A 23,849-nucleotide genomic window follows, 5' to 3' on the forward strand; every position below is an offset into this window, starting at 1 on the left:
TGGACGATATATACTACACACATATCAGCATAAAGTGAAAAAAAAAGAATTCAAAATAAAAAAGTGAAAGATACAAAAAAAAAAAATAAGATGAATATAGCGTATCTATCCATGGACACATATAAAAACATCGCGAAAGTGTTGAGTTGAAACCAAAAAATAAATTATATAAAAATTAGTCCTAGCAAAATTATTGTTTGCATAAAAGTGGTCCAGTGAAACTAAATAATTGCATAATGATTAAAAGCGAGGATGTAATGGATTCAAACGGTCATTCCGGCACGCACAATGGCTTGCACCACCACCACCACTCCTCCGCACATTTACCTCATCACAGCAGCATTTATCGCAATCTGCCGTCGAATATCTTGTCAGCATCGAATTTCGCCCCCTTAACATACGGCGATCAAACGTCCATGATGCGCATGCCGCCGCAGGAGTCACCTGAATTGCAGGACGAGAAGCCCGACCTCAACTATCTCGATCGCAAATATTACGCCACCATGATGGCTCAACCGCCCGTGCATGTCTCGGAGGCCGCCGCCACATATGGACTGACGTCAATGCACACCATATGTGCCTCCTCGCCGCATACAACAAACGAAAACGACATTGGCATGCTAATGCCGATTTCGCCCAATTCGTCGCCCCACAATGAAGGTGTCGTCGTCAAATCGCCGTCGGAAGGTGAGCTGCAACAACATTATGCGGCTACACAAAATCGCATCATTTCCGCGAAAATGTCGGATCTGGGACAGCAGTTGAATCCACATTATACATCCACCATAAAATATTGTACTAGTAATGCGATTTTCAATACCTCCGAGTACCTGGCGCAGCACGAGCATGAACATACTGCTGCGCCATCTGCGATGCCTGTCTCTGCGGAAGCAAGCTCTTCTGATCATTTGTCGCAGTCCTTGCAACGCATACAAAATGTCGGTGGTATGCCATCAGTGTCCAGCGGGTCGGGTGTTATAACCAGTTCGCATAGCGTTTCTGGCCAATTATGTGCCACAACCGAAGCGATGTCCTATTCGAATAGTTCGTCGCCGGCGAAGTCGGTGCATAGCCACCAAAGTGAAGGTGGTGGTACAACGACGCCTGGTGGTGGTGGTGGTGGTGGTCAACAGCATCAGCAACAACAACAGCAGTCAACTTCATCGTCAACGCAGGAACTAACGCCGCCAGATACGACGAAAAAATCAGGCACAAGGCGCCCTGAGAAACCTGCATTGAGTTATATAAATATGATTGCGATGGCGATCAAAGAATCACCAACGGGAAAGCTGACGCTTAGTGAAATCTATAGCTTTCTGCAGAAAAGGTAAGATGATATGCGATTAAGGAGGGCAATACAAAATTTCTCTATGTATTGCCGTCTTAGTTTGATAAAGTGGCTATAATGCAGTTAAAGCTTCACACAGCCCTGGAAGTTCTCTGTTCTGCATTTTGTCCCTTGGCTGCTTGGTCAATAATGGGATTTTTTTTTTTGATTTATGGCACCCTCACGGCTATTTGTGATCATATATGGTATGTGATATGATATATAAACAGATGACCCATGCCGGCATTAAAGAAAATCACGCTGCCATCGGAGAACATTTTTCTTAATTGCAAGGTCTAGAGAAGGCAGGCCATCGCGCCAGTAATACTTTACTTCTGTCTTACTATATATACACCCCTATGCTGTAATCCGTCGTAGATTCGATTTTACTACGAATCGTAAAATTGGTATGCCGAAATCCGCGTTGTCGTATCGTAATTTCGAAATTCGTAGGCCATCTTCGAAATTCGTAATGTTGGTATGCCTGAATCCGACGTAGCGTCATTTTTACGTATTTGTCAGAAATTTTGTACGAGTAGCAACTCATGTCGGAGCGAAACAAATTGTTTTAAAATATCAATAAAATATAGTGTGTAAACCCAAAAATATGTATGTAAGTTGAAGTGTGAATACAAAAAAAAATATTAAATGTCCAAGAAATTATCAGATCGAAGATCACAACAAATCGCTCGCAATACAAAAAACTGGTGGAATGCTTCGAGGCTTCGTAAAAGGAGCTAAAGAGGATCTGGTGGAATTTTGGGAAAGCGTTCCAAGAATTAAAGCGGCACAATATCTAGGGAAATGGAGGCCCTTAAAAGGAGGGAGCTTTGTATTCTACTTAATTCTACTTAATTAAGGAAAAGTCTTTTCAAATAATGATTAAACTAATTTTTTTTTAATTTCACTATTCACTTGCGATTTTATTTATTTTGATTTGTTTCTGTCAAAGCAGCTGATTAAGAGCTTCACTATTTTAGTTGGCAACGCCGTTGATAGTTACGATCGGATTATAGCATAGCAATTTTCGAATTTTCGGAACTGAGCTACGAATTCGTAACTACGAACTTCCGGATTAGAGCATACGGGTGATAACTTGACGGGCGAAGCATATTGACGTTAGAATTGGTTTGGAGATAACATCGATTTCGCTCCATTAGTTTCGGGTAGGCCCAGATAGAAGCCCAAGCCTTTTGAATAGCCTTTTCCATGAGAGCTTGTCATCAAGGATAACTTACCGATATTTGGGCTTTTTAAGGAAGTCTATATTTTCTCCTTGAGAGAGTGGTTCTAGAAATTTGAAAACGATCATTTTTGTCTTCTTGAGATTTACATTTAACCTGCTTTACTGCACCATTTGGCGACTATATTCAAGGCATTCTGTATGAGATTAGATATTGTGTCCTGTCCTCAAACCTACCTCTGATACAGATGACAATTTCGTCCGCGTAGCCCTGAACATCGTGACCCTCTTTACTAAGAAAACAGAGTAGTTCGTCAACTACAATGAACCATAACAGAGGCGAAATAACTGGGAGATAGACCAAATTGGTTTCTATGCAATGGTATTTCGTAGGGAGGACGCAAGACTGATGGGTCCTATGATTTGGATTGGTCCGCTGGTTTTTACCCTACTTGGGGGAAGTAAAAGGTGACGGTCTTCCTGCTATTGTAGTGGACGACGATCTACATACATATGTATTTATGTATCTATTAACAACTTTGGTATTTAAATATTTCTATTTGGTCTGTTTATGTTTATTATTTCAAGTGCCCAACCAACATTTAGGTTTTTGAGGGACTTGAGGTTGAGAACGATGGTACATTTGATATTCAATTAGAGCTATCTCGCATTTTAGCAAAAAGTACTTTGTGATTGTTGGAACTTGTCTGAGACTTAATTGCCAGCACTGATGTTAATTCCAACTTTACAATTGAAAAGTAAATTCTTCTAACAAGCTATATATAAGGTCAACATTTACATCAGGGATGAGAGTTAAGTCTCAAACAAGTTGTAACATCACAAACCATTTAGCCCTCGATATTTATGTAACTATTTCCGAATCTGCAACGTCGAGTCTCAACATATCCTTAATTTGAGAAACCGCTTTCTCAACAAAAAGGGCATATTTAAAAAATATATATATGTATATATATATATATATATATTTATGTATTTCTGAACTCGAGAAAAGATAGTCTTCAATTTGCTTATTATCATTTTTTGAGATTGAGAATTTTATATTTTTTTTTAGTATTTAGAGAATAATTTTACATATCTATGTACACTAAGGTGCATCACTTTGCATACAAAAATAAAAGAGGTAGCGGTTTTCCATAGGAATTAGAAAATTGATTATATTTTAATACTTCCGAAAAAATATTAAGAAAAATCATATTTATTTATAGAAAAAAAACGTTTTTAAAAATATATCTTCTCAAAACTCACCTCAGTAGATAGACGAGTTTAAGATTAAAAGGTAAAAATGTTAAAAAATTTTATCAACGGAATCAAAAATATTGGAAGTAGTAATTTTTAAATCGGCCCTGCACACGCAAATCTTAATATTTTTCAAAATACTTCGTCGGAAGTCTTGCATGTAGCTATCAACTTGAGAACTCTGCATTTTTTTTCTGACAATGGCAAATTTATGTTAAAAAAGGCAATTTTCCCTATGGCGAACTCCTTTACAAAAGCACTCTTCCTATTATTTTAAAGTGAATAGCTTTTCTCCATTTTATTTTTGATCGATACCGACTTTTTTCAATTTCATCTCTGATTTGGTAGACGTATCAGAAGGGTCAAATCATATGTATGTACCTGGCAAAGACATTTCAAAAAGGCAGGACTTTATATTACTTACTTTTTTAATTGAAATTTTGAAAACAATTTTTTTTTCGACATATTCAGCATCGGCGGACTTAATAAAAAAAGGTGATTTTAGAAAAGTTTAGTATTTCGCTAGAACGTATTAGAAAACTAACACCACCAACATTTTAAGGGCCCACAAATAATTACCCCTACTGCAGACTATCTTTCGTTAAAACTTTTTGAATAGAGGTTCCTCGAAAGCTTTTAGCAATTTCAAAAAAGTGGCTTATTGCATTGTCCGCAAATATCATGATGCTTAATAGTCATAATTTAACAGTTAAAATTTGATTTTGAATCCTCCAATCAAATTTAACCATTATTTTATGATTTTAGTTTGTTTTTTCAAATTTAATTTTTTAGATCATAAAGGATACAAACCGTTCGTAAGGACGCAGCTATTTTGCAATTATCTAAAAATAAAAATCTTAGTGCCTGGCTGAATGTTGTCGTCTAGAATCGCAAAAGCACAGCTTTCGGCAATTATTTCGAAGTTTGGCCTTTTTTGCCTTTTATTATTATTTCTCAAAACAAAATCATTTGAATTTCTCATCTGCTTTATGCTTGTAGAATAGCTACACAAATTATAAAATTCAGACACTCTCTCAATATTCTTTCATCGATAATCGCGTTTAATTGAAATTTAAGCTGAAAATGCGTTTATTTTCACAACAATTTGAGTGCGTCCGAATTTGAAGCCTTTTCAACTCTGCTCTTCTTTTGTTCTTTTTGAGGCCACTGCGCACTAGTTGACACCAATTCTGCTTGGCAAGTACATATGTACATTAGGGTGGTCCAAAAAGAGTAAAGTCTTAATCTTAATGTTCTCACCCCCTAGGATTGTTCTATATTGAAAAAAAGTACACGTATATTTTTTTTATTTATTTAGAAATCAAAAAATATTTAGAAGTCGCTCAAAGCGCTCAAAGTTTTCCATGAAAAAGGAGACTTTCAATAGCAATACCCAATTGCTTATTTAACCAATTTTTAACACTATCAATTTTTTATTGGCCCCCTCACCGCATTTACCGGGGCTTTTGAGGGTTTTTGGCGGACCTATAAAATATAGTTACTCTAAAAAAAATAGTTAAATAAAAAATGGATAATATTATTGGGAATCTTCTGCAGAGTTTTCCGATTGAAAATATTGATTTTTAAGAATTCTATACCATTTCTACGAAAAGTTGTTTTTTCCCCATATAAAATACATGAAAAACTTTGAGCGCTTTAAGCGACCTCTAAATATTTTTTGATTTCAAAATAAAGAAAACACAGGTATAACTCCTAGGTAAGAATCCTAGAGGGTGAGAGCATAAAATTTCCGACTTTACTTTTTCGCATGCATTTTTGGACCACCCTAATGTACATACATATATGAACATTTTTATTGGCTGTGGTCCTCCTACTTATGTACATATGTACATACAAATGAATGCTCAAAAGCCATTAAAAATTCTCATATTCCTAAAATTAAAGTGAAACCGAAAAAACCAATACGAACCAGCGTTGATTTTTTTTTCCATTCGTGCCATTGCGTGCACTGACTGATGTCCCGGTGGCCTCTGTGTGTGTGCCAGTTGCCGTGTTTATTTAAATAAAAGCTATAGTTTTAACAAAAACAAAACCTAAAGTTTATGTAAATTGCAGCTTTTTGTTATGTCAATTGTTGTTGTGATTTTGTTTATATTTTATGTGTAAATATTTGTGCCCTGTGACAGGCACTGTGGGTGCCACTTCGTCCCAGTCAATGGCGTTCTGTCACAAAAATGACACAGGGTATTTATTTTTATTTTGGTAATGGGTTCTTAACGACATTTTCTGCTTTCATGCTTTTGTCTGGATTTCGATGAAATTTCGCAGAATTAGTTTTATCTGGGTAGTAGCTGATTTTTTTCGGCTCTTGTGCTGCATGCCTTATTGCACGCACTTCGTGATAATTCAACATTGGCAGAAACTATTGACAGAGTTATATGTAGATGCTTTCAGCATGCACTACATGTACCACAGTCCTGAGTTTTAAAAGTGTATCCTTGCTAATTTAAAAAAAAATCAAATCCGTTTGGATACCCTGAATTTTGGTAATGGCCTTGAACTAGCAACGCCTTGGCTAGACAATTGAAAGTCTCACGTCCATATACATACATACAGATGGGTTTATGCCTTGGGAGCTACACCCCTTGTCATAATTAAAAGCGCGCCACATAACGATAAGTTTTCAAAATTAGTTCTTTTTGATATTTAATTTTCGTTGTTTTTTTGTTTTTTTAATATTAACTATAACTTATGGAACAAGAACGATATAAACACAAGTTTAAAACTTTTTGCAATATTTAAAAAAAAATTCAATAAACTTTCGTAAAAATTGCAAACTTTTTAGTTAGATTTCTTAGAAAGATTTTGTAAAGTTGTGTAGCCCATATAATAAAGTGCAGTTTTTTTTTGCTGACGGTGTCGTGCATTTTCTTCTATAGAAATTATATGCGAAGATTTTTTTATGGAGAAAATAAGAGCACCTTAAAAAAACAACATTTCCAAAAATCAACAGCTTCTTTAAATTTATACGTTATTATACTAATATTTAATGGGCTACAAAATTGCAGACTCAAAACCATCCTTGGATTTTGTGTCGATACCAGGGGCGAATCTATTTTTTTTATACATTTTTTTCAAATTGAAAACTACATCCTTCGTAGTTTTTTTGCAAGCTGATCTAGCACTTGTTGAGGGTTAACCTTCAGATCTCTATGTACATTTAGGAGCTCCAGCGCAACCAATCTCTCCTGCCCAGTGCTACTACGCAATTAGGTCTTCAACCTTTGAAGGGTTGAAAATGATCGCTCGCTCATTTCAACAGATACTGGCAGTGCCGCGCCTAATTTCAAATAAACAAAGATGCTCGGACAAAGACTTTTATCACCATGATTCAAGGCGTAAACGGGACCAAAGTTTTTTGTCATTTAAAAACTGGATATATATTTTTCTTTTTTGGCATTTGAAGTAAACTGAATATAGATTTTTGGGAACTTAAAAACTGGATATAGATTGTTTGCATACTTATAAATTGGAAATAATTTTTAATTCAATTAATAACTGGTCGTAAATTGTTGGTCATTTAAAACTGGACATACATTTTTTGGCCATTATACTGTAATGGATATAGATTTTTGACAACTTAAAAACTGTAACTGGTTCCTGGTACTGACATATGTACATACGTATTTATCATAAATATTCTATTCACATGTTCCTAATTTAAATTACCTTTCCAGATTCGAGTTTTTTCGCGGTCCATATGTGGGTTGGAAAAACTCTGTGCGTCACAATCTCAGCCTAAATGAGTGCTTTAAAAAGCTGCCGAAGGGCATGAGTGTCGGCAAACCCGGCAAAGGCAATTACTGGACCATCGAACAAAATTCCGCTTACATGTTTGAAGATGAGGCCAGTTTACGCAGACGACCGCGCGGCTATCGATCCAAGCTAAAAGTGAAACCCTATCCAAGCACAAATGGTTTTTACGCAACTGCTTCCTACGATCCAGGCATGGTAGGCTATTTGAAAAAAAAAATAACCCAAATGCGAAAACACAGCACTAAATAAGATTCTGTTACTCTTTCTTTTTTCACAGGACAACGGCAACTTCTACGCCACGCAAGCATATGGCTCTTATGAATACACTACAAGCAGCGCTGCCGGCGCTACACCCTACACGGACGCATGGAATTCACACGCTGCTCACGCGCAGACCACGCTGCCGCAGTATTCTAATATAGCCGCCGCCTCTTCCATGCTGCATAGCAGTAATAACAACGGCACTCCACCACTGGCACACACACTGACTTCATCTGCGTTGGTGAGTGGTGGCTCGGGTAGCCCTTCGCATGTTACTTCATCGGCGGCGGCGCTTCAAAGCTCAAATGCCGGCCTAGATTACGCGACAGCCACTATGGTGGCCGCCAATTATCCATACGCAAGTACGGCGGGTGGCGGTGGGGTTGTAGGAGGAGGCGCTGGCGCCGCTTACAGCCTTGATAACGGTGAGTTGTGTGGGAGCGGAGTACGCATACATACATATGTACATATTGGGGTGGTCCTTAAAATATCAACTTTTTAGGGCACCCTTTTATTTCGTTATATGTACAAAATAAAGACATCCACGAAAATTTCAAAATTAAGAAAAAACACGAAGTCGTTTGAGGGTTTCAAAAAATGTAGTCTTAGAATTTGACCAGCTATAACTGTGCGGATTTATGAATCTATATGAATAAGTTTCAATAAGATATCAAATTTATCAGATTTCATTCAAGTCAACATTTTTTAGAATTTTCGCGATTTTTTTAAATGCAAATTTTTTCAAACCAGATTTTTTTTTAATATTGAAATTTTCGTCTATGTCTTTAATTTGTACATAGAACATAATAAGAGGTGCGTGCCTCTTACAAAATTTAGATTTTGATATTTTAAGGACCACTCTTATACATATGTACATATGTACATTAGACGGCATCACCAAAAAAGTTGCAGTTTTTCCGCCGGGATTGCAAAATTTGTTATATTTTAAGAAGTCCACCAAAATATTTCGGAAAAATATTAAGATTTTAGTGAGCTGGACCGATTTGAAAACACCTCCAAAAAGGGAGTTTTTTATGAATAAAAATGGTTTCTTAAAGAACTTTTTGAAAAAACTCCATCAGATGACAAAACAGATTAAACTTAAAAAATCTGCATACAAATATTTAAAAATCTTTTCAACGGAATCGTAAGAATGAGATTTTTGATGCTGTTTTTTTTTACTTTTTTCAAAGATTGATTTACGAAAACCTTGAATAACTGGACCAAAACTATTCTGATTTAGACTTAAGGGATCTCAGTTTAAAGGGTTTTTCACACTGTTTTTATTTCTGTCCAAAAAAAGTCATTCGTATCCCAATTTTTTATTTTTCAAATACCAACACATCTTAATTCAACTTTGGATAACGTTCGTTCATCCTACCTTTCTCTGTCATCTTTGAATGAGTTTATTAGCAAAGAAATAAAAACGATGAGAAAAAACCTTTCCAATGACACCTCTTAAGTCTAAATCGGGAGAGTTTAGGCTGTGTTATTAAAGTTTTTCTTATACCAATCTTTGAAAAAAGTTAAAAAACAGCATCAAAAATCTCATTATTACGATTCCGTTAAATTTTTTTTAAATATTTTTATGCAATTTTTTTAAGCTAAAACCGTTTTGACATTTGAGGGCATTTTTTCAAAAAAAAAATTTAAGAAACTATTTTTCTTCATATAAAATTCCATTTTTATAGGTATTTTCAAATCGGTCTAGCTCACTTAAATCTTAATATTTTTCCGAAATATTTTGGTGGACGTCTTAGAATATAATAAATTTTATAATTCCAATGGAAAAGTAGCACCGATTTTTTTTGTATGGGGAGTGATGCAGTCTAATGTACATACGTATGTCAAAAAATGAGAAATAGAGCTTGAAGTTGAAGTTGAGTGCTACATTTTATAAGTGCCAGCTTCATGGCGATCGCGTCAATCAAATATCTAAAATGCATCTTAAGCGCCAGTCGGATCCATTAAAAATTGTTCCACAAATGCCGGAGTAGCAAGGAAGAAGCGTAAGATTGATGTTGCGTATTTTTACGAGCTTCATGTGTTGTCGGCGAAGTAAGCCGGGGTTGTGTTGTTGGTAATCACTTTATACTTGCATACGCATGCGCACATAAGTACATATGTATGTATGTAAATTTATTTGCTCGAATGTGTTTGGGTTGGTAATCAAATGAAGATCGTTTAAAACTTGAATACTCATTTTTGATGTTACCGGCAAATGTGTGAAATTTTTTTTGGTTTCCTTAAATGCCATTTTCCATATATTTAAAATTTCTTGCATCCTCACGCTTTAGCTTGGAAACTAACTATTTCCGTATCTCTCTTTTCTTCTTTTATATATGTATGTATGTACGCAGGCTTGCGCTCAATGACTCTCTCGCACATGCACCAACATCAACAACATCAACAACAACAACAGCATCATTCAGCGATGACGCCGCCACCGCCACCACTGCCGCCGAGCTCCACATCCATGGGTAGTTCCACGCTTATCGATCGAAAGCCGATATTCTTGCCCTCAATGACGACACCACCCTCGACTGGCACGATGTCTACGCCGCCGCTGCACCACCAACATTTGGTTGGCGTTAACAATGGTGGTGGTGGTGGGAGTGGCGGCTACTATGAGCATATAAAGTTTTCAAATTAATGGCTGATTTAGTAAAATTTATAATAAATACTACTAGGTACTTAGGGGTATACTATAATAGAGTTTGTGGCATCACAAGTAACAAGGTACCAAATAATCCCTTAAAGGGTGAAATAACGTTTAACTAGTTAGTTTAAGGTTACATTACTTTAATATTGTTTCTAATTTTTTAAGAAAATACTTTTGTTTTAAGAAAAAAAATTTTTAGTTTTTTGGTATAAACCTAACCTATAAGTATACCTAATGTTTAATATTTAAAATAAAAGAGAAGAAAAATAAATGCGTTACTTATCTGGCAATGATAGTTGGGTTAATTGAAACGCTCTGAAATAAATGGTTTGGCCCTAAATCGACCCAAGTTTGAACATCTATGGAGTTTTAGAATTTTGAAGCCTATTTTTCGAAGTGCTTGACGCTGATTTCTACGCCGCCGTGATAGTTTCTGCAAAAATCATTTTGGAAGCGTCGTATGATCACGATTTTTTTTTTTTACAAATTCTGGCCAATTGTACAGTGCACTCGCGATAACGTGAACTAATTAGAACTAAGTCAGTTAAGATTAACAATAATGTTCGCGTCTGCATTAAGGTAGCTCTTGTAAGGCACTTAAAAAAATGTATGTCTCTTTTCGAAAGCATTATTTCGGAATCTAGGCCCATTCTAACTGCCCAAGACCCCAATAATACCTGAGTAACTACATATAAAAACAACATTTTTAGCTGCACTTTAACATGTCACGAACATCATCATGAGAACATCAGCGTTTTTATAAAAAACCCACTAGCGAGACCTACAAAAAAACTTTTTTTTTCGAAATAAAAAAATATGTAACTCTTTTTTTGTATCACAAATAACAATATTTTGATGTAGCCTTTATGAATTTCCAAAAATATTGTTTTTCTTTAAACACTCTAATGTACATCTTAATTTTGAATGAAAGCAGGAACGGAAAATAATCACTATTTCTTAACTTTTAACCAAAAAAATCAACAAGTTGTAGTCGTCGTAAAACAATTTTAGCTATACTCACGTATTTGTGTTCGTACGCTCTGCTGTAATTTACAATGATTTTTATTTTTCGAGTTTAATCAATAATGATTAAAAATAATAATTAATATTTGATTTATATTTTGTCGTTCAAAGATAACAATTATTAATGATTTTTTTTCACTTAAGAATAATGATTATTAAAAAAACACTCAAAAGCTATACCACCGTGATTTCCGACGTATTCTTTTCAGAGGTAGCGACACCCTAATAAAAGGATTAAATCCCAAAATTTTCAGGTCAAAATTTCAATAGATTGCGTCTGTATGGCATTTTCAATTTTATATATGATCCTTATTTTTAAGTGTAAAAATTAAATTCATTAATAATTTTTATTTCCGAGGGAAAAATATAAATCATAAAATAATCATTATTTGTGACCGAAAAAATAAAAATCAAATAATAGTTATTTCCGTTGAGCGAAAAAAATAAAACTCAATAATAATTATTAGATATTTTTAAGCGAAAAAAATCGTAAAGTAATGATTAAATGCTGATTAAAATTAATTTACTCATAATGATTACCGTCCCTGATGAAAATTCAAAATTCAACCCCCTTCCATATTCCTTTTCAGCGACCCCAAAAACTTGGACATAGTGGAGACTACCCTCTGGTTCACAACATATTTTTCGTGTACCTTTCAGATTTTCCACCTAAAAGTGTTCAAGATTTGTTTTTTTTGGGTTTGGTATGTTTACAAAAGTTAAGGCGTGAGAAATTCTTACCAACTTTGTAAAGAAATTTTGCTGGAAAACCAAGCGCATAAAAGCTAGAAACCATAAAAGGGGGTACAACACCTGAAAAGTTTCCCTTGAAGCCAAAATTAAAAAAAAGGCGTGTAGAAAACTTAAAAAACTAATGATGCAGTTCGATTCCCCATACCCGCAATAAGGTGAAACCATCCTCTCAGTGTAATAGCTTGGCTCTTTCTACATTAATTTGCTAAAGACTAGCTGCATTTAGTCCTTTAGTCCCTGCATGGCATTGACCGGAATGAGGGAAATTATTTCTTCGTTTGTATCTTCATTAACTTCAACTGTGTGTGCGGAAGTCTTTCGATCAGCAGCGCATTGCAGGATTTAAAAATGACCCCGGCAACGTACTTTATTTAACGTGACGTAACGCTAGTCAATTTGGCCGATCTCCGTTCTTCATATTTGTGTAATTCATATCGGTAAAGCGAATATCCGGTTTGAAACTGAGACGAACTGCTATTAGTTCGTAGATGACGCTGTATGTGGTGAAGCGAAGAAAATAAACGCACCTAACGATCGCAGATAATTTTTCAACAGTTGAAAATAGGAAAACGCAGCTCGCTTTTAGGAGTTAATCGAGTGATGGGTAAAATAACTACTTCCGGCGAAAACGGAAAAAGTTCTATCAGTGAACTTCTGTCTGTATGTATGTAGATGCGCTTGGTTAATATTAAAAATTTATACTAAAAAATTTTTCATTTGAAAAAATTAGGAAAGAAAACTGATGAGGACTTAAGACGTTCTCTTAACTATCGGCTAGTACTTTTTGCGTTTAGAATTTTTTGGTTTTTCAATTTAAAAGAAGCAAGATCTGTTGAAGATTTTCTATGATTTTTTCGTGGTCTTATATTCCTGAATAAATTTCAACATCAGCTTTATGTCACCAGCTTAATGCATACATATGTACATTTAGGCGAATATTTTTTACAAACGTTACCTTAGTGCATTGTCGGAAATATAGACGAAAAATGCCAGCCTAAATAGTAAAACTTAAGGGTTTTCAAATCGGAGAGGACTCCAAACAGTTTGATGAACTTTCGATGATATCGTTTTTAAGCTTTGCCTACAACTCCAAGTACTTTCAACGTAATACCAGTATCGTAGTCAATTACGGCATACTTACACATCTAAAATAGATGCATATCTTTTGTATGTACATACAATTCCTCAACTAATACCCCTCTGTTAGAAGATATCAATACGACAAAGGCATTAGTAACCAAAAGTATGTGGGACTCAATCCAATTACGCACATAATTGTCTCACTTTTGTGAACAAATTAAAATCTCGAAAAGTCAAAAGAACCTTCTTCATATACGCAGATATTCAACAATTTGCCAAGCCAGCACAGCACAGCCTTTGTCATATAGAAGAGAATAAAAATCGCATCAAAAAGTCGACCAAGCCGGATCTTTCGCATTTGCAAGTCGAAAGCTGATCGGATCGCATCATCTTCTTAGCCAACCATGAAGGAAGAATCACAACAAGCGACTGAGACGAATTTTAATGGTCAGCGGACAGCGGACAGGCGGCAGACACTGCTAGTGGCTAGTGCCACCGTAGGCAGGATAATTTTGTGCGAAACCGTTGAGAATTGCAAGACTAAACAAAAAAAAAAAAATGCACAGTCAAAGGATAATCAGGATTAAATCTCTTTTAAAAGTTAATGTTTACGTACGCACCTACCAAATGAGACAGCAACCGTTTTGTAGCGAAGCAGTCGTGCAGCAAAAAATTGGAAAATTGTGCGGAAAAGTAATATGAAAATTATGAAAATATTTACACAAGCGCACAGCCGAAAGAGACTTGAGCAGCAGCAGTTGCAACTTGCTACCGCTCCGACGCGGACAATGCACAATTGGTCAAGGCATCAATGGAAATGCATTTGACAGCCGGTTGCGAGTGTTTTTTTTTTTTTTTGGACGGCAGCAGTGAAGCCAGCTTGCATGTGAAGTGCAACGAAGAACGCATGAGTGGCAAAAGGATGTCATTGGTGGCAAGTAAATACATATGTAGGTAGATAGGTGGTAGGATTTGTGTGTCATGTGTAAACAAAGTATAAGCAAGAAAAAAGTGTAAGGGTGTGTGTTTGATGATTGGCTTTGCAAAAATCAAAAATAAATATTTAATTTGTAAATAAAAAATTTGCGGTACCCCGAAATGCTATTGGATTGGATATTGTTAGCGATTTTGCTGAGTGATTAAGAAAAATATTTATTTAAAAATAATTATATTTGTATAGAAAATTTGCAGAAAATATGTACATATGTATGTATGAAGGTTTTTGTGAATTAATTCTAATTTAGTTATGCTTGCTTAAGAACTTATCAAAATATTTATATGAGGGCTTGCATTTGTCACACTGTAGTTATATTTAAGAATTTATTACGAAAAACTAGAAATAATAAAGGGATTTTAAGAATACAGAATACTAAGAAATTCAGATGAGAAATAAATCTTAATAAGATTCGAAAGCAAGGTGGACAATAGCTTTTATATGAAAGTGCATAATATAAAAAATAAAATAAAATAATAAATAAAAGAAATCCACCAGTATGACAAAAACACGACGATTTGACAATAATAATATATTTTGGCGCTAACACTTTTGGCTAAATTCCAAACCTTTATTCATTTCGATTGATGAAAGATCCAAATTGTTGACGTGATAGCATAAAAAGGTCCCAAATATTTTTTGTGGAGTGTTGATGAAGTGCCAGTCCTGAGCCAGATACAAAACTAAATATGTAGATACGTCATTTTGGTTAGATAGAATTCGCTTACCGAGCTTGGGCATTCTGGATTACGCAGTCTCTAATTGAGTATGCAAAATAACACACTGTGTCATAATCATAAGCGCACCAAATATTGGCAAGTTTTAAAAACTAATTTTTTCTTTATTTAATTTTAGTTATTTTTTATAAAAATATTGTTTATTCTGTAATATTAAAAAAAAAATCGAACTTCGAAAAAATGCCAAGCTTTTTATTTAGATCTTAGAAAGATTTTGAGTATGCAGTTTTGTAGCCACTTGAATTCTAGTATAATAAAGTGCTAGTTTAAAGTGGCTCAAAAATTACCGTTGATTTTTTTTAGATTTTTGTTTGTCGAAGGTATTGCGATTTTCCTCCATATAAAAATAAATTTCCTTTATTCGCTATAAGGAATCAGACGAAGCAAACGCGACAAAAAATCTAAAGAATTTAAAAGAATTCTAAAAAATCGTCGGTAACTCCCAGACACTTGAAACTTACGCTTTATTATACTAAAATTGAATGAGCTACAAGCCTTATACTCAAAAAATTCTAACACTTCTAAAAAAAGATTTGAAATGTGGTTGAAAATTTGTTAATTTTTTTTTTGTTTTCTACAAAGATTTAAACTTGGGTTTATGTATATGTCATTTGTTAATGAATTAATTTTATTTATATTAAAATATTGAAAATAAATAAATAAACATATTTTTTTTAATAGTTCTATTTTAATAAGAGAAATAAATATTAGGGTGGCACGCTAGCGTGATAAGAAGCTAATGTACATATGTTGGGCATCTAGGTATTAGAATAGGGAGGTCAATGAACTTTGTAACAAAAAAAATCTGCTCGCGCCAAGAATAGCGATATATGTATCATACTTTAAGATCCGACTGTAAACGTCGAAAATATGACGAAAAAGGTAAAATGGCGACCTATGTGCTCGAGAAAAAATTGAATTTTTCGAAATCGCTGGCAAATGTAGTTACTGTAGACTCAAGAGATGCACGGCGAACTTTTTTTGTTTGCTTCTAGGGTGGTACGGTCTACATGGTTTAAAAACATATTTTCAACGATATACAAAAATTTTAAATTATGTTAGAAATAAAAATGTCAGCACCCAAAGTGTGTAGATTTTTGATGTTTTAAAACTGGCCAAAGCAAAAATTATTTCATAATTCGTAATAGAATTTTTTTTTGCGACCCAGTCTAATGCACAAGCTAAGTTTTTTTTTCAATAACAAAAATGGCTTATGATTCTATGTACATAGACCATCTTATACCTGTTTGCTATCCGTTTATGATAGATAATTTTTTTTAAGAGTAAAAATTCCAAAGTGCTTCCGGTCACAACCTGTGCATTCTATACATTATTCAATAGTAAATGAAATTTACGCTAAACAAATGCATTTGTCATTCATAAAATTTTCAAGTAATTGGGTGAAAAATAAAATAACAATGCAGCTGCTTTTGATGGGTACACAAAGATTCAGTGAAAGAAGAAGAGCAGCTTTCACTTTACTCATTTTCTTCATAAGTACATATACATAGATGTTTTTTTTTTTTTATTTTTCTTCTATTCAACTTAAAAATGTTGAATGGATCTCTGCTATCACCGACGATGTTCATTATGATGCTGATGATGACGATTTAGTTGTGTGTGTTGTTGTTCTAAGCGCTTGCAGCAGTCAGTCGTGGTGGCACTGGTCGTCTTGGCTATGTCAGCGCGCTGTGAAGAGTTTTATTTAATAACAAACAAAAGCGGTGTGATAAGTAAATAGGAAAATATAAATTTTACTTATTTAGTAAATATAAATAGAAGAACGGCGGAGGCATGTCTACCAGTTACGAGTACGCACACAAATGTAGTAGCGTGCAAATATTTGTACAAGCATGTACATACATACTTACATATGTGTGTATCTATGTATTTATATTTTTAGTTTAAAAAAAAAGAGTGTCCTAAAAAAAAAACTAGATCTATCCTAGCTGGAGCAACAGGCTTAAATTCTATGCCTGACTACCATCACTGACACCACAAGCAACAACTTTTAGTTTGAAGCAACGGTACCCCTTAGCGTAAAAAAAAAAACGCAACGGACCTTGATACTGCCTCCCAAAGGTAGCTTAGAAGAAGCCGCAGAGGTAAAGCAGGAACCCTTAATTTCACTAGCTTATCGCTTTGATGTACTTATTCTTAAATTTTCCACGGCAGACGACGAACGCTGCTTGTGTGGCCATTTTATCAGCTGCAGACTTATTTTGTTCCCCTTGATATTGCCATGTCCGGCAACAGAGCGAAGATTTACATTTAACTGACCTAAGCATATTAACGAAGGAAGATAGGTATTCCTAGAAAAATTCTCGATTTTACTACTTTGGATTTTGGTGCCGAAAAAAAATTGATGCTTTCTTGACATATGTCCACTACAGCGTACCGGAAAAAAGTGCGCCGTACACCCCTGAGTCCAAAGTTTTTTGCAATGTAAGTTGGAAAAAAAAAATTTTGTCGGACGTAAGCGTGGTCTTTTTACATTTGTCGTCATATCTTCTGCATTTACAGTCAGATCTTAAAGTATGATATATGTATATTGATGTTCTTGTCTTCCGGATAATTTTTTTTTGTTCCGAAGTTTATTGATCTCAAGTACTCCGTTCTAGTACATACCAGATCTCAATTTCTACCACCCTAGCGTACCATTCTAATGCCAGTAAATGAAAGCTCACAAAAAAAAATAAATTTTTGCTTTGAAAGTATTTTGCTGAATGTAGGTATGTATCACCGAAAAATGTAAAAAGGCCTAGACCCTAGATTCGACCAAAATTTTTGAAGTGAAACTTCTTACACGAATTCGGAGATGGTTGCGTTAAATATTTAACACCAAGTCATAAAATCTGTATCGTTCGTTCGATTTTAAAAGACCTGTACATGTGTAATATGATTTTAATTTTTTAAAGGGTTACCATATATACAAAAATCAAATTCAAATTATTTATTAAAATAAGTAAAATATCCCAATATGGGTATCAAAAGAACTGGTTTTGAATGAAGATGAAGTGCCAACCACCACGAGTTCAATATACTAATTCACCATGCTGCAACCAGGACTACTCCTAGCTTGTAGTGCTTATACCTCTTGCACCCAACGAAATCTGTGGGGGATTGAGAACTGCTGTTACAGGGGAAAAAGTAACTTAATACAGCGGGGGCCAGTGTTGCCGTTTTGATACAAATGTGTCCAAATGAATACAATTTTGAGGTACACTTCTTGTTTTCTCAGTGTTTATTTGCATACATTTTGAGATAACTCTTTCGGATGGATATATTCATAATCAGCGGACTTTTCTTCATTGTAAAAAACGAAACATTTTTATTTTTTATTTTATTTAAATCCTGTCTTTTAAAAGTCTTTATGCGCAAAAAGTTTTTTATGTTTTCACAAAATTTGAGTATCTATTTCCCCATGACAATGCCAAGTTTTTTGCAAAGATCCTTTGCAAATTGTATTACGTTGTCGGTCTTTCCTTTGCTCTCACATAAACTTCTCTCCTCCAAAAAAACTTTCGAGTTGAGAATTATGCCGAATTTCCACTTGGCATTGAATTGACAAAAAATGTTATGCCATTTAAAAAATGCCATGGGAAATGAATTCAATGACTATTTTTTTCACATAATGACACGATAATTTTTTAATGCCTGACTTTGTCATTTGTCATCGTTGCCATTTAATGCCTAGTGGAAATCCACCATTAGACTCAATAGTTCAAATAGACAGAAACAATTTTTTCTGACAGTTGCTACTTTTTAAATGTCGATGTAAATATTTTGGGTGTGAGTGAGATGATAATTATAATATACAAATCCTATCTACTATGTATATGTATGTACTTACGTAAATCAAGATGAGAACAATTTGCAAAAATGCTAAGGAAGTTTTTTTTAATACCGCCAGCAATTATGACATGTACATCCGCTGCAATGCCAAGATATCGAAGTATTCAGGTAGCGTGCTATAATTTTCGCATTGAGTAGGTATTTACTGCAAAGTATTCACGTTCGTATTAAACGAGACCGCGCTAAAGTCAAACCACAAATTGCCTGCTACATACAAATGCACAGTTGAGCCAACGCACTTCTCAAGGACTAAGCGCCGTCGCGGCTTAGAACAAAGGACACGTTCTCACGTTGACCATAAATAATAGCGACTGCGACTATCTCTGCCCGTCGAGTGGATTGTAATCGGTTGCTTCAGGTAAATACTATTGATTGTTGCTGCGGAAGTAAATAAGCTGCCGATTGATTGGAAATCCCCGTGGATTAGGCTGTTGAAGGCAAAAAATTTAGCAGACAGCGCATCCGCAAAGGTAGACTTGCTGCGACATGCATTAATGCATTGGTTATAAGATCATTATCCATTAGTCGACTTATTTTGAGGATTAGAAAAAAAGCATTGGTCGGCGGTAAGGCGAAGATATTTACCTTAATGATGGGAAAATACAAGATTACGTAACTTTAGAATGAATTTGGGATTCGAAAGAGATTAGGAATTGGGAAAGTACGCAACAAAGTCATATAGTTTTGTATGTATGTATGTGCGTAGGCACATGTAAATACGTACGAAATTTAAGATCAGGTTCTATTGCTAAGTATATGACTCTTATAAATAAATATAAATGTAGATACATATGTATGTAGATGTAGGTAGATCCTTAATGTATATGTAAATTTAAAAAAATATCAACAAATGGCCAAATCCGAATGACCAAAAGTGAATAAGTTGATAATATTTTTAGAAAAATTTCTGATGTAAAGTTAGGTTAGGTTATCGGGCTGCCTACGTAGATGGAGGCCCACTTGGACACGGCTGTGCTGTCCGTTGTGATGCCCTAAGAGGGGAGAGGGAAAGGACGTAGGGGTAGGAAAAGAGGGGGAAGGTTTTGGGAGAGGGAGGATGACGACACCTATGCCTTTCTGTAAGAGAAACGCGACGTGCTCGCAACGAAGCTCTTCAAGCGACTTATGTTCATCCCCGAAAGCTCATAGGGAGTGTGAAAAAAAGTGCGACCCAAGGTGCTTGAACCTTAGGCTCGCAAAGGCAGGCCACCAGAGCAGCAGGTGTTGCGTCCTCCATGCAGCTGGTGCAGTAAGGGTCATCGATGATATTCAGCCTTACGGCAGCTTACCTATCGCGCAATGACCAGTTAGCACTACCACCAGTAGCGAGAGATGTAACTTGCTTAGTCTCTCCAGCTCCCCAGACCTCCTCCGGTCTAAACGTGGCCAAAAGGATTTTTCCACCTTTCATTCCAAGGTCTTCGCCCAGCGCTCGCTGAGCTGACTAAACGCGAATCTATCTTGAAGTAGAAAGCACGAGGTTAGGTGAACTCCCAGACCTTCTCTATCCGCAAGTAGTTGCTCAAGGGTTCCCTGTCTTGTCAGCTCATCGGCCATGCAATTTCAGCGATTTTGCTGTGACCTGGAACCCAAATAAGCTTAACGGTGAAGTCATCTGATGCGGTCGATAAGGAGGTCGGACACTCTTTCACCGTTCTCGAATGCACTGTCAAGGAGCCAAGAGGCTTGATAGCTGCTTGGCTGTCAGAATAAATATTCACCTCCCTAAACGGTGTTACACTAGAGAGTAACCAATCCGACGTCTCTTCTATTGCGATCACCTCTGCTTGAAAGATACTGCAGTGTTCCGGTAACCTAAATTTCAGGCTGATGGAGAGTTCTTCGCAGGAGACACCTCCACCTACCTTCCCATTCAGCTTCGATCCATCTGTAAATAGGTTTACAGGACCACTATTCCAGTTGCTGTACCCCTTCCAGTCCTTTTTCGCTGGAATGTGGATGGTAAATGGTGCATTCGGACCCGGTGTGCAGTGGTCTGTCCGGGTCGGTAGGAACCCAAAGCCTTTTAGATTACTGGAGTGCCCAACAGCTGGAGGCGAACTTAAAGCCCACCTCGCTTAGTCTTACTGCGGAACGCGCAGCAGCAGCCCTGCCAGCTATTTCTATAGGCACAACATTTAACATGGCCTTGAGCGCTATTTCTCAACCAAGTTCAGGTAACCCTGCATTAGTTCAAACAGTGTTTCTGGAAACTTTCCTTTTGTTATCAAAGCTACATCGTCAGCATAGGCAACCACCGGACAGCCACTTCTTTCCAGATCCACCAACAGGTCGTTGACGACAACGACACAAACCAGCGGTGAAAGGACTCGCCTTTGCGGGGTACCTCTACATACACATCTCCGGATTGAAGCGCACCCACTCTGCCGCGAAAGTTCTGTTCATATACAGTAGCCCATTCAATTTTATTATAATAAAGTGGAAGTTTCAAGTGGCTGTAAAATAGCGTTGATTTTTGACAATTTTTTTTTTTTTTCGTTGACGGTGCTGCGCATTTTCTCCATATAAAAATTTTGCCGAGCATAGATACTTTATATGGAAGAAAATGCATGGCACTGTCAACAAAAAAAAAAATGTTAAAAAGCTACGCCCTTTTGTAGCAAGAACTGCATATTCCAAATTTTTCTACCTTTCACTGTTGGTCATTAGGATAGCGCAAATCTTTGTTACCGTTTTTTTTTTACATTTATATCGATAATATTTGAGAATCTTATTTACTTTGTTTTATTTGTAGGTTTGCTTGGTTTTTATAGAAACTTCACTAACTGGTTAATTTTAAAAATGCATCTTTCACAATTGAAACTAAGGATATGTTTGTTTTAAAAGAACTTTTAAAAAGTCTTAAAAAATAATGCAGACGTATTACACCATGCGACAGTAAATTTTACACACAAAAAAAAATTAATATACTTAGTTTTTCTCTCTGACGTCAGAACATGTTTTAAAAGGACTTTGAAATTAAAAAAATAAATATGATTAGGTGTATTTCAAAAAATTGTTTAAAAAATCCGGTGCATTGTAGGATAACAATAAGGGTATCATATAAAAGAAGAAAATTCTGTAGAATTATAACAGAAAAAATTTTTTGGTGCATAAGGACGAATGGGTATGGAAAATGTCCTTTATAAATTTTGCGCTTAAGTATACTTGAAAATTTGCAAAATTTTTTGGCAAAAATTATTATTTGAGGACTAATATACGCACAATCTCATCATCGAATTTCGTCCTGCAATAGTTATTAACTTAAAAAGCTAAAATTTATTAAAACTGCATTTTCAATACCTCTTCGTCCTTGTAAACCAAAAAGCTTTATTTTTTTTGAATCCTACAGAATTTTCTCTCTCATTTAGTACCCACATTGTTATTCTACATTGTACTGATTTTTTTTTAATAATTTTTTGAATTAATCGCAACTTTAAAAGTTCAAAGTTTTACTATATTTGGTCCATAGTTTCTGAGTATATCGATTCTCTTCTGTGTTTTGAAATTTATTTGTTTTTGTCGCTCGGGTTATCTACTTTCTAGGTAGAAAATAATTCGCACAAGCATACATATCGACTAGGTAAATCAATCTAATCCTTTTCACACAGCCCTCAAACCATTTCACATACAAATCACAATCAGCTCGCCTTGCAATCTGTTGATAGAACTTTACTTTAACTTATCGCATGCTTAAGAAAAACTTGGCTTAAAAATGTGATGTATGTATGTACGCATTTCTGCATGGTATTAGAAGAGATTTGTGAAAGCTTTAAAAATCGATAAAAGTTCAACATTTCACACCACCATTAGCTATGGTGAATAAAAATCAAAGGTGTCGGCATTGCTTCATTAAACGCGTGCGAGCAACACAGCGACAGTAAAGAGTGAGATAGTGAGCGGCGTAGAAACCGGTCAGCGCCAGACAACAATGAAAGTAATAATGGTGGCACAAATGCACTAACACACAAGCAATAGGCACCACTCTACTAGCACAAAAGCCACAGCAGCGCACCAACGAAAGTGGGATGTGTCTTGCGTACACAGCGGAAACGCCTCATTTGCATTTGTAGTGGTAGTGGCATGCTGTCTCTTTCTTTTTTTATTTGTATGTGTTGGTGAATGCGTGCGACTTTTGGGTGGGTGCGGCGATGTGGCTGTGGTGGTTGCATTGGGCGCATTTGTATGCGTCGCTGCTGTTAAGCGGCGGGTAGGTGGGTGTGCTGCGCATACGCGTGTACAGATGCGTGTAGTTGTGCGCTGTCAATTGTCAAATATGCATATTCATGAAGTTATCTACCCATTAAATGTGAGGAGTGAATGAAGCCTGTATAGGTATGTGGTGGGTGGCTTGGGTGCCATTCACCATTACACACACAACTTACTGCCTCGACAGCCAACTGTTAAAGATTTCATAAATGCGGTTGTTGTTGTTGTTCGCCTGGCTTAGCATGGTTTTTCTTTTTTGCTTTAAATAAAGTTTCGGCATGCAGTTGATCCTTTAACATTTTTCTTATGCACCTTATGCTCCTTCTGCATATTTTTTGAATTATTATTTTTGCAGCTTAAATCTTTTCGATCGATTCCGCTATAAGCTACATACATACATACGTACATATGTGGGTATGTAAAAGTATGCGAAAATTATGCGCATAACAGTTCCACGCAGTGCATTTAATAAAAATATTTTTCTTAGATTATTAAAAAAGGAGCAGAGGGAATATAGATTTGCCACACTTATTTGTCACTTGCATGGTTGGCAATCGCTTCTTCTCAAATTCTTTGCCTGCCCCTGACACATGACAACGAGGAGGAAGAGCAGTAGCAATCAGTCTTGCCAGCGACCTCAACTTTCGTTTGCTTTTAATTTTGCTTTTTTTTAATTTTTGCTAAAACCTCTGCATAATCTGCAAATTTTCCCTCACATTTGCTAATTTTTG

General features: G+C 35.7%; 1 protein-coding gene across 1 annotated transcript; it reads left to right on the top strand.

The window, feature by feature from the left end:
- The first annotated feature begins 236 nt into the window (after positions 1 to 236).
- Positions 237 to 10,538, top strand: LOC118747471 (forkhead box protein biniou). Its single transcript, XM_036481521.1, has 4 exons — positions 237 to 1,327; positions 7,466 to 7,739; positions 7,822 to 8,230; positions 10,166 to 10,538. The coding sequence occupies exons 1-4, from the start codon at positions 237 to 239 to the stop codon at positions 10,456 to 10,458; spliced, it is 2,067 nt and encodes a 688-aa protein (XP_036337414.1). The 3' UTR covers positions 10,459 to 10,538.
- Positions 10,539 to 23,849: the final 13,311 nt, after the last annotated feature.

The sequence above is a fragment of the Rhagoletis pomonella genome, unplaced genomic scaffold (assembly GCF_013731165.1).
Source record: "Rhagoletis pomonella isolate Grant_MI unplaced genomic scaffold, Rhpom_1.0 Rhpom_scaffold_00012, whole genome shotgun sequence".
Taxonomy (NCBI): Eukaryota; Metazoa; Arthropoda; class Insecta; order Diptera; family Tephritidae; genus Rhagoletis; species Rhagoletis pomonella.

Excerpts from the sequence above, each read along its gene's own strand:
- LOC118747471 (XM_036481521.1), top strand. The coding sequence starts at position 237 with ATGATTAAAAGCGAGGATGTAATGGATTCAAACGGTCATTCCGGCACG. Across the intron at positions 1,328-7,465 it reads TATAGCTTTCTGCAGAAAAG|ATTCGAGTTTTTTCGCGGTC; the intron begins GTAAGATGATAT and ends TTACCTTTCCAG. Across the intron at positions 7,740-7,821 it reads CTTCCTACGATCCAGGCATG|GACAACGGCAACTTCTACGC; the intron begins GTAGGCTATTTG and ends CTTTTTTCACAG.